Genomic DNA, 25432 nt, shown 5'->3' with positions numbered 1-25432 from the left:
TAGTGACAATGACAGGTGCCCTGAAGCAAGAACGACTGAGGGACTGTCCACTGTGATGGTCAAAGAGACAATGGCCTTGCTGTCTATTCTCTTTCCTGTCTTAAGCAGCTCTGAGCACACCTCCACCCCTCCATTCAGGGTTCTGAATGAGTAATGGTCACAAACCGTCGGAGTCTCCACTCAGATTGAAATCCATCATTCCATGGCTAAATTTTCCTTCTTCATTCTGTTTAACTGCCAGTTGCTGAGTCAGGCTCTCCAGTGTTGTTTTTTCCTTTAAAAAAAGAAATTGAAAATGAGAATCTTGAAGCTATAATTACTCACGGACATTTCTCCCCTTGGGCCATATGTAATAAAGTTGGCTTCTGGGCAACATGGGATATTGGTTTATTCACCTTTGCATGGTCAACACAGCACACTGAGGCAATCAAGGAACATAATCAGCAGGGATTTTGAAGGAACTTTGACTTTACCAAACTCTTCAAAAGTCTTGGCATTCATTTGGGTTTTGTGTGCCTAAAAGAGCTAGGCAGGGATCCTTGGAGACAACCTTTCTCAGTCACAAAACACACAGAGAGATTTCCCATCAGCAACCTGTTCTGCATTTGGAAAGCCTGCTCTGTTTTTATTCCGGCAGTAGAGGTGTAGGGATGGCCTAAGGCCCAGAGAACGTCTTCCAGCAGACAGGTGACCAAAAACAAAACTCAGAGGTGTTCACCTCCGGTTGCCATCTCCCAAATGCCATCTGCATTGCTCACACAAGGGTAATGAAGGCACTTAAATATTCATCACTAATTGCTTGTCAAGACTTCATACATCCAATGGAAGTGCCTGGTACTTGGAACAATATTTGATTTGGATTGCTCAGCCAAAATATTGAGTTGGCGAATTATTTGAGATACAAATAGACATAAATTAGATCTCAAAGACATCAAGTCTTTTAAAAGCATGCACTATGTGGCTTGCATTAGTGGAGAACACGGTGTCAAAAACGAAATGATGTTCAAGAAAAATATAATGCTTCGTCTCACCCCCACATTAAGAAACCAGTTGACTCTGAGAACAGAAAAAAGCATGCAAGGAGAGGTCTGCCACTTCCTCTTAAGTTTTCCAGCCATGCTCTCTGGGGGATATGGTTTTAGGTCAGTTTCAAGAAAGGCAGCCATTGGCTTCTGCAGCTATAGCTCAGGTCTCTTGACAGTTCACCAGACTGCCAGAGAGATGGTCATGAATGATACTGGTAGATCATATACCCTGCAGACCTGTTTGCTACCCACGGTAAAATGTTCACATCACATAAGATAATTGTATTACAAGAGGAAGAGCCCAGCAAATGTGGTCACAAATGACTAATGGGGAATTGAAATCCTTCATACAGTGCAGGCTTTATCTTGGCAAACCTTGACAATAGTACAATTGTAAGAACTAGATTAAAATTTCTCTCAAGTCTGTGGCCTTGGAACTCTGTACTCTATTCATCCAAGTCCATATCTGACTTGATGTGAAAAACTCAAGTTGTCTACCAGCAAACAAGAGAACCCAGTTTACAGTCAGGCTCACAGAAGCACACAGCATTGAAGCGGAAGGAAGTAGAGTCTGGCTTAGTTTGTTTGGGGTTTGAGATTGGCATTTTTCACAGCTTTGTAACCTCTGGATATCTATCTATCTACCTTTCTTTCTTTTGTTCCTTCCTTCCTTTCTTTCTTTTGGCTGAGGGAGTCTGAAAGTAAGTATCCACTAAGCTGAATTTAGGTGCTTCAAAAACACTAACTTAGCAAACTGTTTTCATAGTAAATATAACTGTTAAAATACAGTTGTATTCACATACACATGTGTGCACATGTGCACACACACACACACACACACACACACACACACACACTCCGTCATCAACAACATCTGAGAGTGCCCTAGTCACAGAAAACATCACTGTGCTTGTTTGACTTCTTTAGAGGAAGGACTGTGCACATTCAACACCTTTCAACGTTTGATTTAATTGTCAACCAGGAAATAACACTACACATCGTCTAGAGAATGTCCCATTTGGATGAAAGGGGTTTCAAAAAGAGAGACAGCAAAATGGAAGTAAACAGATTAGAAAAAGGATGAAATGTTAAATGTTTTCTAAGTCACCGAGTCCATCCGCCTCTACGGATGACCATCCTATTGAGATGCTAAAACTAAGTGAACCGGATGCTGTGCTCGTCTTCCTACTAAGTTACATATGACTAGCTGCCTCTAATGCACATGGAATATAGAGGGGAAGCAATGAGCCTCCTTAGAGCGGAGCCCCCCACACTGGTCCAGAAGCTGTCAGCAAGAGGAAGTAAAGAAGGAAGACCATGGTAGCTACAATCTTGTCACTCTTCCACTCTTGGTATCTTCCTTCTGAGACACATGAAAAGGAAGAGGAGGACATGACTGGAGGGACCCCATGATGTATGGCCATATATCTAGTGACAACAGCAACCCAAGCAGAAAGGAATGTCCCTTAATTCCACTTGGAATTCAATACTATGGTTAAATGTTATATACATTTCTCAGGAGTCCAAGTATGCATGCATTTAGGCAGGAAGCAAAAGAAGTAAGTGCAGATAATATGTAAGTCAAGCTGTTCATGAGTAGTAGGAGAAAGAGCCAGTCAAAAGGGACTGATATGGGTGCCTTCATTTTCAAGACTCAATCACTTGAGATTATATACCCTTTAGCTTCAAAATTTCCTTTTACAGAATCCTCTTTTCAAATATGGATGGGAATAGGAATAGTGTGACTCCCACAGTTGTCAGAGTTAAATCTTGCCTAAGTAGCATCAACTTCAATACAAGGAGATAACCACAAGTGGGAGCAGGGTGTGGGGGCACAAGGCTGGTTGTTTCAGGACTTGGGATGCTGAGGCAGAGGGCTTGCTGTGAGTGTGAGGCTATCCTGGGACACACGGTGCGAGTTGAGGGATCCAGAGTTACAGAGGAAGGCCTTGTGTGCTGTAGGAGCTAACGGAGACAAGAATTTTGCATACAAATGGATGGAAATAGAAAACACTATCCTGAGTGAGGTAAGCCAGACCCCAAAAGAGGAACATGGGATGTACTCACTCATATTTGGTTTCTAGCCATAAATAAAGGACATTGAGCTTATAATTCATGTTCCTAGAGAAGCTAAATAAGAAGGTGAATCCAAAGACAAACACATAGGCATCCTCCTGAATATTAACCTTCATCAGGTGATGAAAGGAGACAGAGACAGAGACCCACATTGGAGCACCAGACAGAAATCTCAAGGTCCAAATCAGGAGCAGAATGAGACGGAGCACGAGCAAGGAACTCAGGACCGCGAGGGGTGCACCCACACACTGAGACAATGGGGATGTTCTATCGGGAACTCACCAAGGCCAGCTGGCCTGGGTCTGAAAAAGCATGGGATAAATTTGGACTAGCTGAACATAGCGGACAATGAGGAAGAATGGGAACTCAAGAACAATCACAGTGGGTTTTTGATCCTACTGCACGTACTGGCTTTGGGGGAGCCTAGGCAGTTTGGATGCTCACCTTATGAGACCTGGATAGAGGTGGGCGGTCCTTGGGCTTCCCACAGGTCAGGGAACCCTGATTGCTCTTCGAGCAGATGAGGGAGGGTGACTTGATCGGGGGAGGGGGAGGGAAATGGGAGGCGGTGGTGGGGAGGAGGCAGAAATCCTTAATAAATAAATAAATTTAAAAAAATTTAAAAAAAAGAATTAAAAAAAAATAAAAAATAAAAATTAAAAAAAAAAAAAACAACTAACCAGCTAGCACAGAGGTGTGGTGGAAGACGTTGGAAATCACACACACCAAGGTTCGGGAAACAAGGAAATCTTGATGGACAAAAGTCATAATTTTCCACCAATTACATAAACTTGTTTCCATTAGGATCAGATTAATCAAGTCATATCAATGATAATTTTTATAGAATTTGCCACAGCATACCTCAATTTTATGAGCAGGTTTTTAAACCACCAATGCCAGCAGTTCCAGGTAGTAGTTAGGCTTTCCTGGGCTCTTACTACCATTCAGATGCTGATCTAGAACTTCCTTACCCTCATCCAGTTAGAAAGAGCAGCAGCAGAGGTATAGCAACCTTCAAAAATACTGGCAAAAAAAAAAAAATACTGGCAAAAGGTCTTTCCTGCCAGGGTCATTGGAGAGTAGATGAAAATAACCTTCACAAAGCAGTCAGAACAGAACCTTGATGCACATATAAGTATAAGCCAAACAAAATGTCCCATCTTCCCCTCTGCTGATTAAAAACGAGCAATTGGACAGCAACCACATCTCCTTTGGAAGTACAGTCCTGTTTGGCTAACCTAGTCTCAGATAAGTCTAAGGTTTGCTAAGACCAAGGCAAATATTATGTTAAGGCAGTTACGATTCTGTGAGATCTTTTCTGATCTTGTGCTGTCCTGAACGAAGATCAAATGATTGTGCCTAGCCGGAAGAAGAGCAAGATGCACCCCTGTGATCCTGGCACTCGGGAGGTGGAGGGAGGTATTACAAGTGTAAGGACAGCCTGGTCAGCATAGTAAGTTCCAGGCCAGCGGACCTACACTTGGATCCCAAAATACCAACGGAGTAAAAGAAAGCCATCATCTAGCCCTGGCGGTTCTGGGGGCCAGTGTGTGGAATTACACAGCTCCCCCTAGAGTCTTCATGTTCACTTGTGGCATGGCAGCTGGCCTTTGGCTGTCCAGCTTCTCTACTGACCACCACAATAGGAAAGAGCACTGAATCGCTTGCATATGACCACAGTGAAGGGACCCAACAGGACAGCCGAAGCATAGCTACACTTTCTACTGAAAAAGGTAACGGGGATTAACCGGGAAAGGGGCACATTTGAGATGAGAATATGTTTAAGTAAACCACGTAAGACATCTGAGTCTCAGAACCCTAATTTTAAAATTTGATTTAAATGTGAGACAGGTTCTCATCAACTTACAAACATTTAAGAAATTTACATTTTTGATATTAAAAAGAAAACTTCATGGGGAAAACTAAACACCAAGGAAAAAAGAGTGTCAAACATGTAAGGTTCACGGGAATGGTTATGGGCCTCAGCTCCCTGTAGTAAAGACAAGAAATACCTATAAAAAAAATAAGATTTGAGTTGTTTTCAAAATCATTGAACTCCCTCACTCCTTCTCTTTATATATCAATGTATTCAATGTTTATTTTTTAATTTTGTCCTTTTCATACTTAGGAATGAGATTGATTATATGTCTTTGCCTATCTAGAAGTCAGAAATTTCCTTCCATTACGATTACATCACGTTGCACAGAGTAACTGAAACTCCACAGCAAACACAAAGGACAGCAGCCATCTTTGTTATCTTTCATAGCGCAGTCAAGGCAGAAGCGTGCACAAGCTGTGCCCAGGAGAAGCGAGAGCCTCTGCTTTAGTTCTCGGCTCTTAAATTAAACGGTGCATGGAGAGACAGTTCCCCTGTCCCTCTCTGAGTCTGGGATTCAGATGGGCAGTGAGCCTCGCTCCCCACCAGCAGACAGACGGACCCAAGGAGCGGGATAGGCTGTGGATCGGCTGCCATAATGGACATCTCTGAAATAAAGCTCCCAAGCTATAAAACTCGTAAAAGGCACATGCATGTAATGACAAAACAGAGTGTGGCTGTCAAATGGTGACTTGGTGGCAGCTAAAGCCCTCTGGCTGTAGCTTTTTGTCCCGCTTTCTTTACGGTCTCCTACCATACTAATGACACGGAGAATGAGGAAGTAGCGAAAAGGAAAGAAAGAGAAAAGATTCTAACCCTCCCATCCAGTTATGTTAACTTCACAGCCTAGCAGAAGCACCAGAAGATTATTCATAACATTGTCATGATTTATCAGCTGGGGATGTTTTCATCTGCTGAAATAAAAGATTGAAGAAGCCACATGGATGTCCACCCCCTCAGCCCCTCATCTTCACTCTTGCCTATTGGTAGCTCTGGGCTCTATAAAATAATCATCCACCCACATCAACCAACAGCACAAATGAGAGAAAGGCTTTCTTGCACATTAGGTATAAATTACATAGGAATACATACACACACAACACACACTAAGAAACAAAACTCTTCCAATCTTAACAGATATGTTTTATAGGACATGGTAACATTTGTGAAAGACTTCTGTTTTGTTAGATTATGCATGGAAGCTTTGCAATCCTAGACACTGAGACCCTTGAGGAATGAGAGAACCACAGAGATGTAGGGGCCTGCCAATCCAGAAGTCGGAACTGTGTCTGTATGTCCTCTGGTCAAGTCAGAGAAGCAATCAGCCTTAGTTTCTGCCTCTCCACCCCCAACTTTAATTTGAGATTCAGGCTTGACTTTTGTTGCATGTATGAACTCCTGGTTTGAAATCTGGTAGCTAACTTCATGACATGTTTCTTGAAGTGTAATTATCCCTGAAAGACAGGTGCCCAGTTTCACCTGGCAATGTGTTCAGAAGAGAACCCACCAGGAAGACATGCTTCCTTATAAAGTGCCATGGGGCTGAAGGTCCATGGGAAGAGCAGAGAAACGCACAGTGCCCATGTCAGTTTCTATGCTCAGCTTAACAATAAAAATTATAAAATGATTTGTGGTGACAACTGATGACTCCCTATTAATAATTAAAAAAATAATTGTAAAAGGGGAGACATATTTAAAAGCTTATATGAACCAACTCATTCTGATTTTCATGAAGAAAGGACGTTTAGGAACTGGACCTACACACGTGACGCATGTTTCAGTAGCAATCACTGTGGATTTGAGCTAATGGCGGTGGGTAGACAGTGTGGTAATGGTGTGAAGCTAGACTGTACGGGCTGAGAGAAATGTTACGTTGCCTTCAGCGTATGTTCCTGTCAGAACTGCAGTAGAGGAAAGCTAAGGTTGACGGTGGTGATGGCTGGAACTTAGAACAGGCGTGGATTACTCTATCAACATCCTGCTGGTTGTGACTGTGAATATGCGAAGGCCCAAAGAAGCTTAAGATAGGGAAGAAGATAACAATGCTTTCCTTAAATACCTTAAGAGGCTTCGTGCTCCAGGAGAACTGAGACGTGTTTCTGGTGAGGCACAGAGAGTTTACTGTACATGGCCAATAGAACACAGACAATAGAATTATCAGGTGAAAGATACAGAACCACGGAATGAAGAGTCACCGCATGGATGGAGCTGTGTCCATGAATGGGATTGAGATGTCACATCCCTTTGAGGTGTCTAAGTGTTGGCCATGTGACTACCTGCCCCTCAGAGATGCCCAGGAGGCATCCATGGTCTTGTGGCTGGTTGAGCTGAGGCTGTTTTGTTGTCTTTGAATCCTGAAAGCCTACTGTTCTTTTTCACCAACCTGACTGAACTCCATGTGACAGTCATAAAATACTTGGAACAATGTAAACGTTTGGGCATTTTCTCTATCTGTCCATAACTTCTCAAAAGCAACTCAGTAATACATTTCAACCTTATGGGTAAATATTCCATACACATGGAAATGTTGGATGAAAACATAGTTTATAAGTTCTACAGTCATTGCCTTAAAGGAATAGGTTGCAAGCCAAATCAATAGTGATTATTCAGATCCATTCTGAGAGGACACTTACTGACGTAGGCAGTTCATAAAGGACACAGTTGGATGTTCGAATCTAACAAGATTAATTTGTTCTTTGACACAAAGCTCACTGACAGAGAGAGGGAAGCAACATGGTAGCCACAATGTGTCATTGCCAGAGAGAGGACAGTACCATGGTAGCCGGAGTGTGCCATTAACAGAAAAGTCACTCTGAGGATTATGTCAAGAACAAAGGATTCACAAGGAAGCTGCAAAGGAACACTGGAACTCAAAACCCAGCATTGCTCATGTATCATCCTCTAGGCCATGGTGTGAGTGTGAGAAAGAGAGAAGACCGTCAGAGGAGAAACTCTAAGTATCTGTACACAGCCAGTCGGGATACTGCTAACGTCCCAGAAGACATTTATTTACTGTTCCTTTACAACCCTGCAGGCATCTTTGTGTTGCTCACTGCATCTAACCACAAGGGTTAACGGGAGACGTACAGGTGGCCAACAATGAAAAATAATAGAATTCATAATCTATATAGGACATCTAGTTGGTGTGTATTGGAGGTGCACAGATGCACATATAGAACTAGAAGGCTGTGCAGTGATAATTGTTCTATAAACAATGGGTGGTTCAGTCACCAGAGTACAGAAACATACCGGATTTTCCTCTTTAATTTTTCCTTTGCATGGATAAAAGCTATGAAACTGTCAGCATTCTTACAAATGTGACCTGAGTAGCCAGCACTTACTTCAGCTGGATAAATTGAATTAGACTGTTTTATAGAGTCATGGTGCTGGTGCAGAAACACTGCATCTGATGAATAGAAACAGGTCCACCATGGTTATAGCTCACTTTTCAATTATCCATGGTAGTTTTAGGTGAAGAGACAGGGAAAGAAAGATTGGAGTATACACTTAAAATCCCATTTTAATGAACAGCGAAAACTTTGCTCCGTATTTTATCAGAGCTGCTGGAAATGCAATGTAAATAAGATTGGGTATATTCTTACTGGTTTTATGGCTACCATTCCCTAGGGGAGAGGCTGGCATAGGGAGAAAGGAGCAAAGAGAAACAAAGACAGGTTGGGGAGTCTACTAATTGAGGAGATACTGACTTATTGCTTGAGATTTTTATGATTTAAGCTTTAGGAAACTATGCTGAGATATACCTATGCCCAGCTCAGGGCCATGAGCTGAGAACACAGGTTCTGGGTACTTTCCTAAAGGCCTGTGTGGTTCATTGGAAAAAAATATTAAGCTCAGTGCCAAAGGACGGAGGCCCAATCACTGATCTGCCACTGAGTTCCTCCAGTCTTCTCAAATGTCGTGCTCTCTTTAAAGAGTATGTGTGGAAACACTGCAAACGTGAAGCCACAAAATACAAGTCAATAGCCACTAGCCACTGCTGTCCCCGCCACTCATGGGTGTGAGCAAGGACTTCTCATTTGCCAGGAAGGGAAGAAGTGTATCTGTGAAGATCTCATGGTATCTTTTGCAATAAATGTGAAAGTTTGACTGTTTTCCTGATAGTTCTAATCCATATCGGTAAGATCATCTTTAACAGGTCATGACAGTGACTACATCTGCTACATATATGGGGTGTTTGTTTTATCTCTGTCTTCCTGTGAATGTGGCCTAAGGAAGAATATAATTTTGAGTAGGATTGGGGGCGGATGGGAAAAGGGAGACAACTATTGATAGACTAGATTGTGAAAGATGCCGTTCTTGATGCACCAGGAAAGTTCAGTTTTTACTCACACAAAGTTTAGGGAGACTATATAGACAGATTTCTAACTCCATCACCTTGGTACTACACTATGTATATTTCATTATATTTTATTTTTAATCTATGCATTACTTCATAGACTCTTAAGAGACCTAGAATATTCTCTATACAATGCTGCCAGGAATGCTGTTATTAGCATCTGCGCATCCCTTAAAATGAAGAGACAGTTTCAGTCTCTACAATGTCAGGGTAAAAGTGCCTCTGAGAGCCTAGGGTGGCACACCCTGGGAGTCTCATTTTCTTGGGCCGTTTTGCCCTGACCTCTCCAACAAGAATGATGTAAAGAACACAAGACTCTCTGTTTGAAAACATGCACAGCTTTTCCAGGCTTGAAAATTAAACCATAAAAAGTTTACTGAAAAAAAAAAACCTTTAAAAAGCTCCTTAAAACCTCACACCATAATTGCTCCCCACCAAGCGTGGGCACTTGCTAGCTGCATGTAGTGGCACCGTGACAAATGTATCAAAACTGAGTGCAGGCTATAGTCAGAGAAAGAAAAAGTCTTCCACTGGCCATCTGGGAAAATAAGGCATGTGGCCATTAAATGCAGAGGCTGTAAATATACACAAACTCCATGAAGCAAATGGCAAAAAAGGACCAAACTTCAAACTCAAACAAATCAAAATGTTTAATGCATACTTACCGCTGCTGGAAGAAACAGCTCTGATCTTTGCAGTCTGGAAACTCGGCATGTATTTCAATTAAATACCCCCAGAAAGGAGAGCAGGCGATAGAGAGGGAGAGAGAAAGAAAGAAAAGAAAAGATACAGAAGAACACCGCCTGGGACAGAAAGCTCGAGATGGCCTCACTCAATTCCCTGATGCAGAGACCCCCTCGCCCTGGCTCCCGCCTGTCAAGAACGTCCACCGGAGTGATTGAGAGGGTGACATATAGGGTGACGGACGAGTGATGACAGAACACCCATTTACCTGTTTGGTGGGTTTTTTTGTTTGTTTGTTTTCTTTCTTTTCTTTTTTTCAGTCCTGGGTTTTTGAAAACTGGCTGTTCTGTGCTGATAATATTCACCAAAGGGTTTCCTCCCCACTCTTGTCCCCTAAGAAGGGTTTGCTGGCTAAGAGGCTGGGAATTGGAGGCTTTGTAAATGCAAAACAAAAGCAAAGGAAACCCGAGGTTTAGATGGTGCCTTGCATAGAAGCCTGGTTTCTCTGATGGTCATGCCCAGACGTCAGGTCTCTAGCCATACCACATACATTTGCAGAGAACAGAGACTCCCATCATAAAAGTACATAGTCAGCCCCGGACTTTATATGTCTTCTAATCAAAATCACTAAGTCATTATATACAAATGTAATGACTAAGGTAATATACAATCTACTTTTATATAAGAAAATTAGTAATCACTTGTGTTACTTCTGTTATTTTAATTGGTTCGTAGGCAAATTCTAATCACAAGATTGAAAATATTAGGTTCACTCTCTCTGTGTGTTTCTCTCTCTCTCTCTCTCTCTCTCTCTCACACACACACACACACACACACGACTAATCTGACTTACAGATGCAGGCTTGGAAGACTCTCCCCTCTTTCCTCCTCTGAAGGGCTTAAGGCCATGCCTACCTCTTTTGCAAAGCTATCCTCTAATAACTGACAAAGCAGCCCTAAATTGGCCTCTGTGGTCCATTTTAGCTCACACCAATATTTACAATAGCCATCTAGAGACCATTAATTGAAAGCATCATCTACTGAATGGAGATACGTGTGTGTTCCTTCGCGCTCACTATTTCAAAGGAAAGCCCTAGCTCAAGCGTCCTCCCAGGCCTTCCTTTTATCTCCAGGAAGGAGTGTGTGTCAGATACCACTGCTAGATTCCCCCCGTCAGCTCCTGAGGCGCTAACACCATCCACCCCATCCATCAGATGGCTGGCAAAGTGTCCGTGAGGAATGATGGATGGAAATTATCACTGGGGTACCAGTGGAGGCACTCACTGCCATTTGTAAATAATGCTCTCAAACTACCCACCTTTTCCCCATTATTAAACGTTTGCATTAAGTCAACACGGTCACTGTCATTTCAGGTTTGGTACTCTGTTAACGGGACAGAAGAAGGTGAGGCTCCCGAGAGGAGAGATTCGGAGTACTCTGTTAACGGGACAGAAGAAGGTGAGGCTCCCGAGAGGAGAGATTCGGAGTACTCTGTTAACGGGACAGAAGAAGGTGAGGCTCCCGAGAGGAGAGATTCAGAGTACCACCATATTAATCTGTTTGCAAACTATTCTGTGCATTCCTGGGTAGCACTTCTTATGAATTTGACTCCTGTAGCTCTCGAGTGAACCAGGATTTAAAACAAGTGCACTACTGACCACCGCACTCACCCCTCTATGGAAAGCCGCTGAGGGATCTTCTCGAGCTTCAGAGGTATTCCCCTAGCAGCGATTTGCAATTATAGATGGATGCCCAGCATGCATAAGTGTTGCTGGTACAGGGACTATAGGCCATATCTGCTAAATAAATTCTCAGCTTTAGGAAATAAATGCACCCTCGCATGCCTGCTTTCCTTACTTTCCAAGCCTTACATAAGAAAAGCAGGGCAGGAGTCGTGTATGGAAAACACATACATACGTGAACACAGAGTCATAGGTTCTGGCCTGGTGTCAAGCAGTGTTTTCCGGTGTCCAGCTTTGTTATTATTTCATTTTCTGTGAGCCACAGGTGAGGTACTAGGCCCTGGATGTGCAACATTGGGGGAGCTAAAGGCAGGGAGGGGCAATGGTTATGAAGAACAACTCGGGCTGATAGGTATTTGTGAACTCCATCGCCATATTTAATGCAATAGCTGGGCTGACTAGCGCCTTCTGCTGTCCAATACCTACTTGACACTTCTTTTTTCTTCTACTAAGGCCATCTTTAATTTCAGAGTGTCACTTGACCTAAGAAAGAGAGATAGAGAGATTCTCTAATTCCATTACAGAAAAGGATTTGCGAGCAGTTTATGAAGATTTCCTTAAATTCATATGGACCCAGTTGGAGCCAGTGAGATGTTGTTGAAGCTAGCTGGCAGAGGGAGACCCATGTGAATGGAGCTTAGCAAAGAGAAGATGCCCCCTCCCCTGAACCATCTGGATGATGGGTGGTTTGGTTGTAGGTACATCAATCATTTTGTGACCCAAAGGGGAAAATAAAAATCAAGAGTAGTAGAGATCCCAGCCCAGATATCACGGAGCTGAGAAAAAAGGATGACTGAATCTCGCCTTTGAACACTCTCATTTGATGGTGGTGAAATACTGTTTGTGTAAATTCCTGTACTCACATTTCCTCCTGTTTGTTGAGAAACGTGTTCCAACAGGCACGACAGTGTGGGGTTCACTACTCCCAGGAAAACCACATTTGGAAGGAGAGAAAGGATCTGGGGACTTTCAAGTGAGCTTCTCCTTGCTGACATATGCTCAAGCTTCTGATGCAGTCACACTGCCTGGCGGGATCAGCACAGCACCAAACCAGGCTCTGCGATCATACTCGGAGCTGCCAAGCTCAGACCTGCTATCCACTTGCCTGCGTGGTCAAGAGTCTGCCCTGTCTGGGCTAAGAAAGCAGAGCTCCAAACACTTCTGTGTCTCCCTACTTGAGCTGCCTCCTTTCCCACCCCTCGCACCGAGGTGTCTGCTACAGCATCACCTGCGGCAGAGATCGATGGCAGAAGATAACATTATTTGAATATACAATCAGCCTATAATTAACCAGGGATGACAATTATAAATAACTGTGTACCAGAGTTTCCAAGAAACCTGACACACAGTTCTTGGGTATGCTGGAACACTTCCAAGAAAAGTAAAGAAGTGAAAAATCTTTTAGAAGTCTTCAATTAAAATGTGTTTCAGTAAAAGTGACTTTCATCGTGCGTTTCGGGACACCTCACCCAGCGAACATTTGCCCTCGTCCGTCTTCATGCCTCCAGTTGTTTTTGCTGGTCAGTTACAGCTATGTAGAATTGAGACCTTCATATGTGACGAAAAGTCAACACGCATAAGGTTTGTACAAGCCGAGGGAATAGACCCCCAGTACAGGACTTTAATTATCTGGATCTTGGGACCATCTACCTGCATCGCAGGGGACCAGTGTGCAGCACGAGGGTAGAGTTTGACCTTTTCAGTCCCCTCTGCTCAGTACCCCACCCTACCATTCTCCCATCTTACTGCTGCCCTCCAATTTATCATAGACTTGAGTATGTGTGTATATGTGTGTGTAAGTATGTGTATGGATGAATTGTGTGTGTGCACACATGTATGTAGGTGGCTTTCAGAGGCCAGAAGAGGGGTAAATCTGCTGAAGCTTGAGTTCCAGCCTGTTGTCACCTGACATGGGTGCACACATGTATGTAGGTGGCTTTCAGAGGCCAGAAGAGGGGTAAATCTGCTGAAGCTTGAGTTCCAGCCTGTTGTCACCTGACATGGGTGCTGGGAACCTGCGCTAATCCTCTCTAAGAGTGGCACATGCTAATAACCACTCAGCCATCTCTCCAACCAGATGGTCACTTTAGGTAGCATTCTTTGGGGACTTCAAATGGCATGAGAAAATGCTAGTGAGATATGAAAGGACTTTGTCATTCAGTCTACTGAGGTGTCTCTCTGAGAGCTGCCAAGAGAAGTTCCAAGCTAACCGCTAACCTGCCTGTGAACTGACCGTGAATGCAGTTGCACTGTTCTGAAAACCTAGAAGGACAGGAACTGGAGAAAGACAGCCAAGGTATGTGATGCTATTTCCTCATGGAGCACATGTATTCACCTTTGCCATCACAGATAAATGATTGATAAAACATGCTAAGCAACCTGGGTTCTGCTCTTGATAGATGGGACTTACACCTAAAAATATGCAACAGATTTTACCTAAATTGACAGCAGGTTTCCTATTTTCTTGTTCAAAACCAATCCCCCAATACACAGGACTGTCAGTAACACTGTAGGTGTGAATGTTAACTAATTACTTTTGCAGAGATGCAAGTTTGACATTATCATCACCTCTCCTTAGGTTAAAGAGACATAGGTTGATCCATGCAGAATGGACATCAAGGTGTATACAGCAGAGAAAGGCAGCCAGCGAGCATGACAGTCCCTGCTTGTGCCAGCCTGCAGCACACCCAGCGATCCCCTGCAATGCTGCAGTGCCATTGGGAGGCCCATTTTGGGCTGCATGCCTTTACAGAAAGAAGTGTCACACTGCCACATGAGATAGAGAGGCTTCATTTTCATATGCTCTCCACTTCAAAATAGATAAACATTACAAATTCAAGACTGAGTTAAAGAGATGGTTCGGGAGTTAGGAGCTCACATTGAAGAGAACCTGAGTTTGCGTTCCAACACTGTTTGTGGGCACCTGTACTCATGTGCACATTCAAACAGACACACATTCACCCATACACACACACATACACACATACACACACACACACACACACACAGTTGCCTAATTACAGAGTTTTAAGAAGTAACTCTAAAGAGATAAAAACCGTTAAGACGATCTTGAAGCCAATCAGTAAGGACCTTGAGGTTAGTGGCAGAGACCCTGCTCCTTAGCAGGAATTGGCAGGTTATTCCTTCAAAAATAGATTTTCAAAAATCGATGCTGCCACTGTACCAAAGAGGAAGGAAAGCTTCCCGGCAAGGGCAATGGTGATGCCTGCCACTCAGACGAGAGGCACTAACCAGAGAGGTGGAGTAAAATGCTCATGGATATGGATGTGGGATGAGAAGTGGCCTCAAGGACTCCCTGGCATGCATGCGCCTGGCCTAGAGGGAGCGCAGGCGGCGGCACTGCTGTGACTTAAACAGAAGGCTGCCGAGTCACTGCAGCCGTGCAGGAGCGCAGCAGCTGATCTGTATTAGAGAAGATTAACTCCCATTGCCATGGTGGAGGGCCCGGGATTATTTTATGTACTCCTGTTGCCTTACAAGCCGTCAGCACAATTATTGCCCTCCGATGTGAATGACTGATCTGTAACCACAACTAAACAGCTTGCTGCTTAGGGGCTTCGGGAACTTCATGAAGATGGATTTCCATACCATCAAAGTGCTTTTAATGGGCTCCCGGTTCCAACCACAAGATCTATTTTGCAAGTACATAGAATTCGGGATGAAGGCTTCCTGTCCAAAAGGATTTGGGCGGTTGTCACTTGACAATTCCCAGCCAGCGCAGGGGAGGGGACAGGGGGGAGATAGGTAGAGTTGTCTCTGCTTTGGAGGATTAAAAACAAGGGGGAGGGTTACAGATGTTCACGGAATGCAACAATCTGCTGCATCCACAGCTGAATTCAAAGCTCTTAACAAATAGTGGCGATTTAGCTGTGCTTGCGAGGAATGGCTCCCGTCACTTCGCGTTAGCATCTGGCCAAGTGTTAAACTCATTTCCACGCAGGGAGCAGGGGAAAGGGTTTCTTGCTGGAGCGCCTTTCAAGAATGTTTAAATATTTGAACATAAATCCCTTCATGCTTGCTATCATTCCTTCTTAGGGCTGCCACCATGGTTCTTTCTGCAGTCCCTTCCTGTCCCAATGTCTCACTTGGGCTACAGGAATTGGGAGAGCGGCAGGCTTGCCGGACGGCATCCTGGTCCTGCTGCTGCTGCTTCCGGAGAGGAAGCAGACGTGGGCTTGTTTCTCCATCCTGGAGATTTCCTCATGTGAGGACCCAAGAGAGCAGCAGCTGGTGAGGGTCATGCCCCAAGTTGGCCTGTGCTATCCTCGGGGCACTTAGCTATCTAATTCTCTATAACTAGAGAGCTGACCGTAGGGGGCAAGCTGCTCATTTGGAGAAGTTTCTGCCAGACTTTGGTGCCCCTCAGGAGGATGGACGTGTGAACCACTGATACACAGCTGACCACACCCCGCCCCTTACCTACAGTATGCGTAGGATGATAACGATTTAGTCACCATTCCACACGTTCATTCCCATACTACCTAAAGAAGTACACCGCTCCAAGCATGCTATAGTGACATTTGTTTTTCCCTAAGTAAAACAAAGCTTACATGCAAATAAAAAGGCATGAAGCCATCGTGTCTCTGGCTAGTTCAGAAGCTCTGCTGGCTTTGGGTAGAATACAGAAGGTCAAAGCACATTTCGTGTCATGATGAAGTCAAACTTTCCAATTCTGTAGTCCCTAACACTTGACAGTAGCAACATTATGACAGGCTCAGGAGCCAGGGTATCATCCAAGCTTAGGCCGACTAAAGAAGATTCCGTGTTTTCAATCCAGCTGATCCCCAAATACAAGCTAAGTATCTCTGGAAGGCAAAACTTTCCCTCAGATACAGCATTGCAAACGCCACTTTGTTTTAATACACGCTGGCAGCAAAAGGGCAGCGTTCATCCCCCGTAAGGTCTGGGGGTGTAATAGTGTAACATTTCCCGCTGCTAGACTGTTTGGATTTGGATGGGCTCCAGATCTCCTTGATGATGGGAGACGGGCACTGTGGGGCCATCATTCTGGAGACAGTCAGGAGAAGGATGGGAGAAGGAGAGCATCCCTGTGCTCATAGCACTCCTAGAGAGCATCCCTGTGCTCATAGCACGCCTAGAGAGCATCCCTGAGCTGACAGCACTCCAGGAGAAGAAGGTGAGACAGTCAGGAGAAGGATGGGAAGAGGAGAGCATCCCTGTCCTCACAGCACTCCAGAGAGGAAGGCGCTCCCTGCACTAACCTTTTCTGTCCGGCAGTTGTTGAGACCTATGCTATTCACTACGGCCACCTTCCCGTCCAGTGCCTGCTGCTCCCGCCTGAGTTGCTCCTTCATCTGGCGAGCTTCTTGGATTGCCTTGGTGACAGCATCATGGTCATTTAAATAACCTGGGGATGAGACACAACAGATGTACAAAATGCACGGGAGAGGGACAGGCTGACTTTGGCCATGGCCATTGCTTCTTTGGGGGAGTGGGGTGTTGGCTAGGAGCTGGCAGAACCTAGTGTCTTCATGGAACTTATCTGTAATAAATGAATGAGCACGCAACTGGGGGTGACTGATTCACACAGTCATATCTGAAAACGCTGCCAAATAACCATAGGAAAAAATAGGCTTACACCATGTCTAGTTACTTCTAAATACAAATTTAAAATAAAATTTTACCTAGGTTTTTAGGTCAATACCTGAGTGATTGAATTTGTTTTGAATTTGCAAGCATGTACTTGTGTGTGTGTGTGTGTGTGTGTGTCTATCTCTGTGTGTTTGTATATTTATGTGAGCGCAGTGTCCACACAGGCCAGAAGAGATTCTCAGACTCCCTGAAGCTGGAGTCACACATGTCTATGAACCACTTGACATGGCTACTGGGAACCAAACTGGGGACCTCTGCAAGAATAGTACATGCTCCTAACCATGAAGCATTGAGTCTTCCAAAGCTTGAATGTATGGCTTTATTTTACCCCCATGCAGAGGTCATGTGCATTCTACCACAGATCTGTGCCCTGGAAATCACCATGACTACCAAGCCTCACAGATATCAGAAGAGTCAGGTCAGAGTTTGTGGCTAGTACAATTAGGCCTGTGACAGACTGATGGGATAAATCTTTATTAACTGACTGCATCACACCCCTCCACCGCCCGTAAATTCGCTTGCTGTGGAGATGAGCCACGGGTGGCAGTGGTTTGCTGTGTATCTAAATTCCTAAGAACCGTGAGACTAGACTTCACAAAATGGCACTGGGAACCTGCAACTGGTAAGACAACGTGGGTACTGCTAACTCTAGTCTTTCTGAACTCACAATCAATAAGACAGTCAAGTGAGCAGCTGCCATCTGAAACTCCCCACCTCAGGCTTAGAGAGAGCCCGCAGAAACAGTTTTGAAGGGTAGTAAGAAAGGGAGCTAAGGGATTCTAAACTGATTTCAACTCAACTGTTGCCCTTTATTTATTTATTTGCTCCTCATTCCTGTGCAGAGTTGCATTATTTTAGGGTAGGGCATTGAGAGGGGAAAAAACAGCGCATTTGCAAATATTTAAAGGACGGCTAATATTCTGTTTCTCTCTCTGTGTCTTTTAACTGGGGCATAAAATGGCATGGGATGGATCTGTAATATGAAATTGCCCAGAAAAGGGACTTGTTTGTGACATGAGGCTAAATCTAAGCAGATCCATTGGCGAGCTGTGACAGATGGAGGACTATGAGACAGAAGGCAGGCACTAATCACACAGAAAATGACCGGCTTGCCTCAACATGTTCCACGAATTCCAGCAAACTTTACACCCTAATCCATTTTTAGAACAAAAAACATCTGGGCCATAAATCCTCTAATCTGCCAAAACACGCTATTAAATCCCACGATTTGTTGAAAAACACTAAGATTAAAGAAAGGAAATATAAAATGGCTAGCTGCCGTGCTCCGAAAGTGTTATTAATACTCTTTCTTTGTGTCATTATGAATGTTCTGGTACTAAAGAGCCTTGTCTAATCATGTCAGATTACACACACCCTCATTGCCTAGCTCTTCTGTCTGACCCGCTGATTGCCAAAACACATCAAATAGTTCCTTGCTGCTCAAAAATTCTACCGAGAGATGGATGGGAGTTCGGCAGAGTGAGGATGGCTCCTCAGTGGTCCCTGGCTTTCCTCATCACAGACAAGTCCTGGTCCCAGCATCTTCTCAGGTCCCTGTGCGTTTCAGATGAGATCACACAAAGCGGGGATCTTGAGAGTGGGTAACTTTGCTTTTCAGAAGTAATCACTGGTATTGATCCAAACAATGAAACACTGCTTCAAATACCCACAGTCTGAACTGGGAACAACTGTCTAGACCGAGGACTATATAAAGTGATTATCTGTTGCCGAGGAAGGACCTGCTTACTGTGCCACTGCCCTCGGCATCCTGAACAACCTTCTCAGTATGTTATGCCCCTGTAACTCTGGGTGGGAATCCAGCCCTTCTGTGATAAGCTTGGGCGTGTTTGTTTAGGCAGATCCTGAGAGGACCAGCCTGCTTGTCCCTGGCCCCTGACCCCTGTCTCTGCTCAACCTGGCAATGTGTGTCTTTTATACTCTATTTAGTCTCTCTATGGTCTGTTTAGCTTCTCCAGAACACAAATATATTTGAGACGGTTTAGCACATGGTGTTGAATAAAACCATGAGTTCTTTAAGCTTTTTACAGGCGGCCAAGATAGGACTGTGTAGGAAAACAGTTAATATGGATGCAAGGGGAATGCAAGGGTGATGGAGGTGATTAACTGTAAACTGCCTGCAACAGAGGCCACTTTGACTCTGCCGAGTGTGGGTTTGAGCTCAAATAGGCACTGGCTCTAAAATAAACAATGCTTTTAGAGACCCTTGTGTTTCAGTGGTAATGTTGTGTTAGGCTCTAAAATTGGTATCTGCTCTGCTAAATCTTAAAGCCATTTATATGTTAGAGTTCAACCACAGCATGGCTGTGTTCACTGTGTCTATATGATTTCATCTTATCACATCCCCCTAATGTCTTTCTTCCCCTGCTGGCTCCCCATATCAACCCATGTCCTTATCTCCAGCTCTAGAAAGAATGGTTGGCTACGGTGCCAACCTTTCTACCCTCACCCCCTCTCCTACCCTTCTAACTACATTTCCATCCTCGTTTCACTGAAAATGGTAGCCTTCTTTCTAGTCATCAGAGATGCCCCAGACTCAAGTTCTAGATTTTTCTTGCTCCCCATTTTAAGTTTCTTATATTTAAACCATCTTTCTCCTAACCCAGCTCTCAGCATGTGAGGTTATCTCCTCCCTTCAAACAAGCAAGAAAAGATTGTCCTCAAACTTCATTCTTTGGGCTTTCTCCCTTTTGAAACCCAGCTTCCCAAGGCTACTGCACACGCCCTGCCCTCTTCTGTTCTTTCCTCACTGGCTGCCTGGAACTACCACGGCTATGCTGCTTCCCATGTTCTCTGAGTTGCTGGATTTCAAAGTATTTCCCCTTGCCTGCAGATTGGCCCTCCTGGACACCCTGACAGTGTGGACTCTCCTCACTTCACACGGTCAGAAAGTATGCTCCTCATCCTGCCGCCATTTCCTCTTCGCCTCCATATTTTTGCCTCAGAAAGTTTCTTCAGCTGCTCCTTAAATTTTTGTTTAGCTTCCCAGTCACTAAGGAAACCAATTGTGACCTAAAACCTTAGTTTGGTCACGCAGCAACCCCTCAAGTGGTCTTACTTTCCTCTCAACTGCTTTACTGCTTAAATGAGATGATACAACATTAGCAAATGGTCTCAAGATCATCTGAGTTCATGCAGTCTGCCGACGTAACAACTGTCCCATGACAGCGTTCACCATCAGTCTGTTTACAAAATGGCCTGGCAAAGGAAGCGGAATCAGCAGACTGGATTCCAATGGATCTGGGTTTCTATTTATGGAAGGTGTGATAGTTGACAAATTGAAACAATCTCCCTGGCTTCCATTTTTCTCAGCTGTGAAACCAATGCAGCGCCGATGAGAGACTAAGTGGAGCCACGTGCGAGGGAGGGACGGGCACTTGGCCCGTGAGGAGGTACTTCATCCCCATAACCGCTTTTCCATGTGCCCTCTCTGAATCTGCTTGGCACTCTTGTGGTGGTCATGACAGTGAAAACTGAAGGTATGGCATTCAGGGTTGTCACGGACATCCGTGTGTGGGCGTGGGCTGCTATTCAGGAGAAGAGGGCTTGTCTGGTACACAGGGCCCTGGGTTTGATCCCCAGTGCTAAACAAGTAAACAGAAGTTCAATTAAATGCAAACCTGTCTGCTAGAGATCAAAGTGCCACACCAAAAATGGCCATTTGATAAGTGGTCATCTGCTTTTGGTTGCTGTTGTTTGGTTTTTGTTTATTGTTTTTTTTTTGTTTTGTCTTTGTCTACAGACTTAGGCAGCAATTACATCTATAGCCAGGATCTATGCATGTAAGGTAGTTTAACAAACTCCAGGGGGAAAAGTTGGAAGGCTACAGACAGTATGACTTCTAGTTGATATTTTGAATGAGATAACTAATGTTGAGTCTAAAACTTTAACTCCCATTAGTTTGATTTTTTTTCACATGCCTTTGTGTTTTACCTGTACTGCTAAAAACACTCTGAAAATTTCCTCCCTCCCTTCTCTCTGTCTCTGTCACCCTCTCTCTCCCCGCTTCTGTCTTTGTGTCTCTGTCTCTCTGTCTGGTGTGTATGTGTGTGTGTGTTTCTGTGTGTATGTGAACGTGAATATGCCTAGGTGAACATGCGTGTGAAAGCCAGGACTCAACTTCAGGGATCATCTACCTTAAATTTTGAGACCTGGTCTTCTAGTGTCGCACGTTGCAAGGCTAAGCTTGTTAAGTGGGCTCCAGGGACTGAATACGCTCTTCATGCTTACAAGTCAGGAACTAATTCCCTCGCCCACCATCTATATTCTTAATTGTTTCTCTAAGAATTGAGAGATTATCCTGCATCCATATACACATACACGTAGAAAAACAAATACAAGCAACTATTGCCAGCTGCATACCCTAGTTAGTGCTCAGATAGCTTTGCACTAGGCTCCTCTACCTGTGTGCCCTATGAGGCCCAAGAGGCAGTCTATATATCCCAGAACTCTTTATCCCCTCCTGCCCCAGGCTGCCCTTCCTGTATCCCACAAACTTCCCAGTTGCCTACCCGTCACTTGGATGCTATCTAAGATTAGATTCTTTCCCTTACTTGGATAACAGACAGTCAAGTCTCATTGTTGGCCACTCAATCCTCAGCTCTTACATTTGCTCCCCCACCCCATGGTTCCTGTTTTCGCTGAAGTCACCCCATTCTTCATGTAGGCTAATCCTATCTTTACTGTTTTGTTATCTTCATAGTTTTGTTCCCAGTCTGCCTTTTCTCTGCTTCCAGACGAACTATTTGGATGTAAAAGCCTCTGTTTAAAAACCCATCTCTTGGTGCCCTAGTGCTTAAAGCAGCATTCCACAACCTGATGGTCTGTCACAGCTCGTAACTGTAGGGCACACTGAAGTAATGCCAACTGTCTTCCGAGCCTTGGCTATGGGTGTGTGCCTTGAGACTCTCCCAGTGATAATGGCAGCCTTCAGCCATGCCTGGACACATGATACCTTTCCAAAGCCTTTAATGTCTCCCCCAAATCATCGTTCTGCGATAAGTGCCAAGAGCTTTAGCGGGGCCTAAAAGCTTCTTTGCTTGTCAGATGTTTGACTGTTCCATGCTCCCTGTGTCTGTCTCTCAGGAGTTCCTACATGAGTTTCAAAGGGAGGTCACCCAGTCCCAAGACTTTCCTGGTTCCTGTCTCGTAAGTCCCTCATTTGCTGAGAGTTCTCCCTGTCTGCTGTGCTTGGGAATTTATTCAGGCATTATTCTGTCTGTGAGGACCTCTCTGACATAGACCAGACATGCTCCAGGCAAGTTCTGTGCAGCCTGCTTATCTGCTCCTTTGATGCCTTGTGGATGCTTTCCTCGTCACCCAGGCCTCTGCTTTCCTAACATGTCTTCTTGGCTTGTCAGTTCACGACTGACTCAGGGCAGAATATTCTCTTCTACTTTTAATTTTCTCTGTCTGTCTGTCTGTCTGTCTGTCTCTCTGAGTCTGTGTGTCTCTGTGTGTGCATGCATGTGTGTGTGCGCACACGTGTGCCTCGTCATGTGCACATACATGAACGCAGTGTCCTCAGAAGGCGGGAGAGGGCATTGGCTCCCCTGGAGCTGCACTTACAGGCTTGCGTGGGTCTTCTGATGTGGGCGCTGGGAACAGAAATCTGGTCCTCTACAAGAGCAGCAAATGCTCTTATCCACTGTGCCATCTCCCCACCCCCAAGGGCATGTGTTTTTAGTGTGACTTTTTGTTCTGTTTTGAAGGAATGGGCACATGTTTCTGTGAGTGCCTGCCTTTACGTGATTCCAAGTTCATTTCAATGGGAAGCTTCACTGCACGGCACAGAACTGTCAAAAGGTCAGTGATACCAAGACAAGGCAAATTCTTTCTTACTATATATAGTAAGTAAGTAAACATTTTGATTTACTCAGATGAAGTTTGTTTAGTGTGTGTGTATGTATATGTGACTTTCTATACACACATACACATTTGACTCTCACGACACATGGGTGGGATATGAAGTTAACCTATGGGAGTCATTTCTCCCCTTTCACCATGTGGGTCCCAGGCCTTCAACTCAGGTCTTCGGGCTCATAGGGAAATCCTTGTTACCCACTGAACCATCTCAATGATCCTTCAAATCATTCTAGTTCTGAAGTTGGAGTTTCTCATGATTTTTCCACAAAGGTTTCTGTCCTTGTGTGCAGCTATTAAATCCCAGCACTCAAACACACAGTACCCATTTCTGCATCTGAGGCAGTCAGAGTCAAATCAGAACCGTGCCAACAGTGTGCGAACTATGATGTGCCGTGCAAATGTGAATTATTTCCACATGTGGCAGAGTGACACTGTTCACTTCCTGGTGAAACAGCGGCTTTCTGCGAATTATAACATTCCCACTTAGTCGCTCATCTCAGCGAGCAGTTTGTCTCAGCGTATCCTTCATGTCATTTTTTTTCCTCATTAAAAATGTAAAGTCATATCCAGGCATAGTGGGTGACGGCTGCAATCCCAGGACGTAGGAGGGAGGCTAGAAGGTGATGCTCCAGGGTCTGAGGCCGGCTTGGGCTATGTTGATAATGCAATCAATGCTCTTGAACATAATTCCTTTTAGATTGATTAGGTAGTCTGTGCCTATCAAGGACAACCTAAGTGGTTTGAGTTTTCATGGGCATGTGAGGGTTTTTAAGGTGAGAGTATCATGTTCTAACATGAAACCAAGTTATCCGAGCTCATAAGCCCCGGTACATGCTGCTTCTGCTGCTTCCCACAGTTTGAAAATTTGTGCCCTAGAGAAGGTGTTTTAGGTTTTTTTTTCCTTCATTTTCTTTCTTCTTTATTTTTTTCTCTCTCCCTTTCTTTGTTTTCTTTCTTTCTTTTTCCTTCTTTCTTTCTTGTGTGTGTGTGTGTGTAGAGGTCAGACGACAATTTGTGTAAGTCAGGTCTCTCATTCCACCATGTACATCCTAGAATTTGAACTCAGATGTCAGGCTTAGCAATAAGCACCCTTACGTGCTCAGCCATGCATTGGCCCACACAGAACGTATTTAACATTCACTTTCATGGGTGAGAGGAAAGATAAGCCAGTAAGACAACTTCTCTAGCCAGAGAGGTAACATGCAGCCAGAAAGAATGCCCAGTCAGGGACCTCAGCTGCTGCCCTATGGAGGTAAGGACAGACAAATTAATTGCTAGGTTACTGTGGTAGTTTGAAAGAAAATGGCCCCCACAGGGACTGGCACTTTTAGGAGGTGTGGCCTTGTTGGAGGAAGTATGTCACTGTGGAGGTGGACTTTGGGGGCCTCATATTTGCTCAAGCCACACCCAGTGAGAAGACCACTTCCTGTTGCCTGGGAGTAGAGATGTAGGACTCTTAGCTCCTCTAGCACCATTTCTGCCTGCACGCTGCCATGCTTCTCTCGATGGCGATAACCTCTGAACTCTGAGCAAGCCCCCGGTGACATGTTTTCCTTATACAATGGCTGTGCTCACAGTGTCTCTTCACAGCAATAGAAACCCTAAGACAGTTACCACACATATATTTCATTAAAATAAAATAAGGGGTCTGCGGAGTGATCCTCAGTCATGAAGCTCAGGCTCTGCCTCTGGGAGACCCAGGATTGGCTTCTTGTCACTAAAACACAAATGAAATTAGAGCCATACAACTGTTTACGTCCCCAAGGAATTTACTCTGGATGCCTGCGCAGGCAACTACCTACCTCGGTTCCCTACAAAGTAAGAATGCTGGACTAGATAGCATGGGTGTCTGCTCTAGCTAAGGACCTATAGTTTTAGAATAGACACAATGAGGAAATGGATAAAAAAAATACTTGGAAGAGTGTTTATGTAGATAAACATATGTCAAACATGGGTAGAGAGGGCCTGTGCAGACACATTGACATCTGCCCAGAGTCTCAAATGATCCAGTGTTCTTTTGGGCTGTTTGTGATGAAGCGCTGTTTTCTGTGAGCACACGTCTGCCAATCAAGAGCGTTCTTGTAGAACATACTCATTAGAGCATAGTGGCCACCAACCTCAAAAAGTCACTTTCTGTATGTGTAGCTAATAGATA

General features: G+C 44.4%; 1 protein-coding gene across 16 annotated transcripts in view; it reads right to left on the bottom strand.

The window, feature by feature from the left end:
• Positions 1 to 25432, bottom strand: part of Sox5 (SRY-box transcription factor 5) — a 998560-nt gene that overhangs the window by 13136 nt on the left and 959992 nt on the right. For all 16 annotated transcript variants that reach the window (XM_075982319.1, XM_075982312.1, XM_075982308.1 and 13 more), the window contains 2 exons: positions 17004 to 17149; positions 166 to 274 (listed from right to left, as the gene is read on the bottom strand). In XM_075982319.1, the coding sequence (XP_075838434.1) occupies positions 166 to 274; positions 17004 to 17149 (255 nt within the window). The remainder of the gene's footprint in view (positions 1 to 165; positions 275 to 17003; positions 17150 to 25432) is intronic.

Source organism: Microtus pennsylvanicus, chromosome 8 (assembly GCF_037038515.1).
Source record: "Microtus pennsylvanicus isolate mMicPen1 chromosome 8, mMicPen1.hap1, whole genome shotgun sequence".
NCBI lineage: Eukaryota > Metazoa > Chordata > Mammalia > Rodentia > Cricetidae > Microtus > Microtus pennsylvanicus.
The sequence above is the reverse complement of the archived record's forward strand: the minus strand, read 5'-3'. Positions and strand labels throughout refer to the sequence as shown.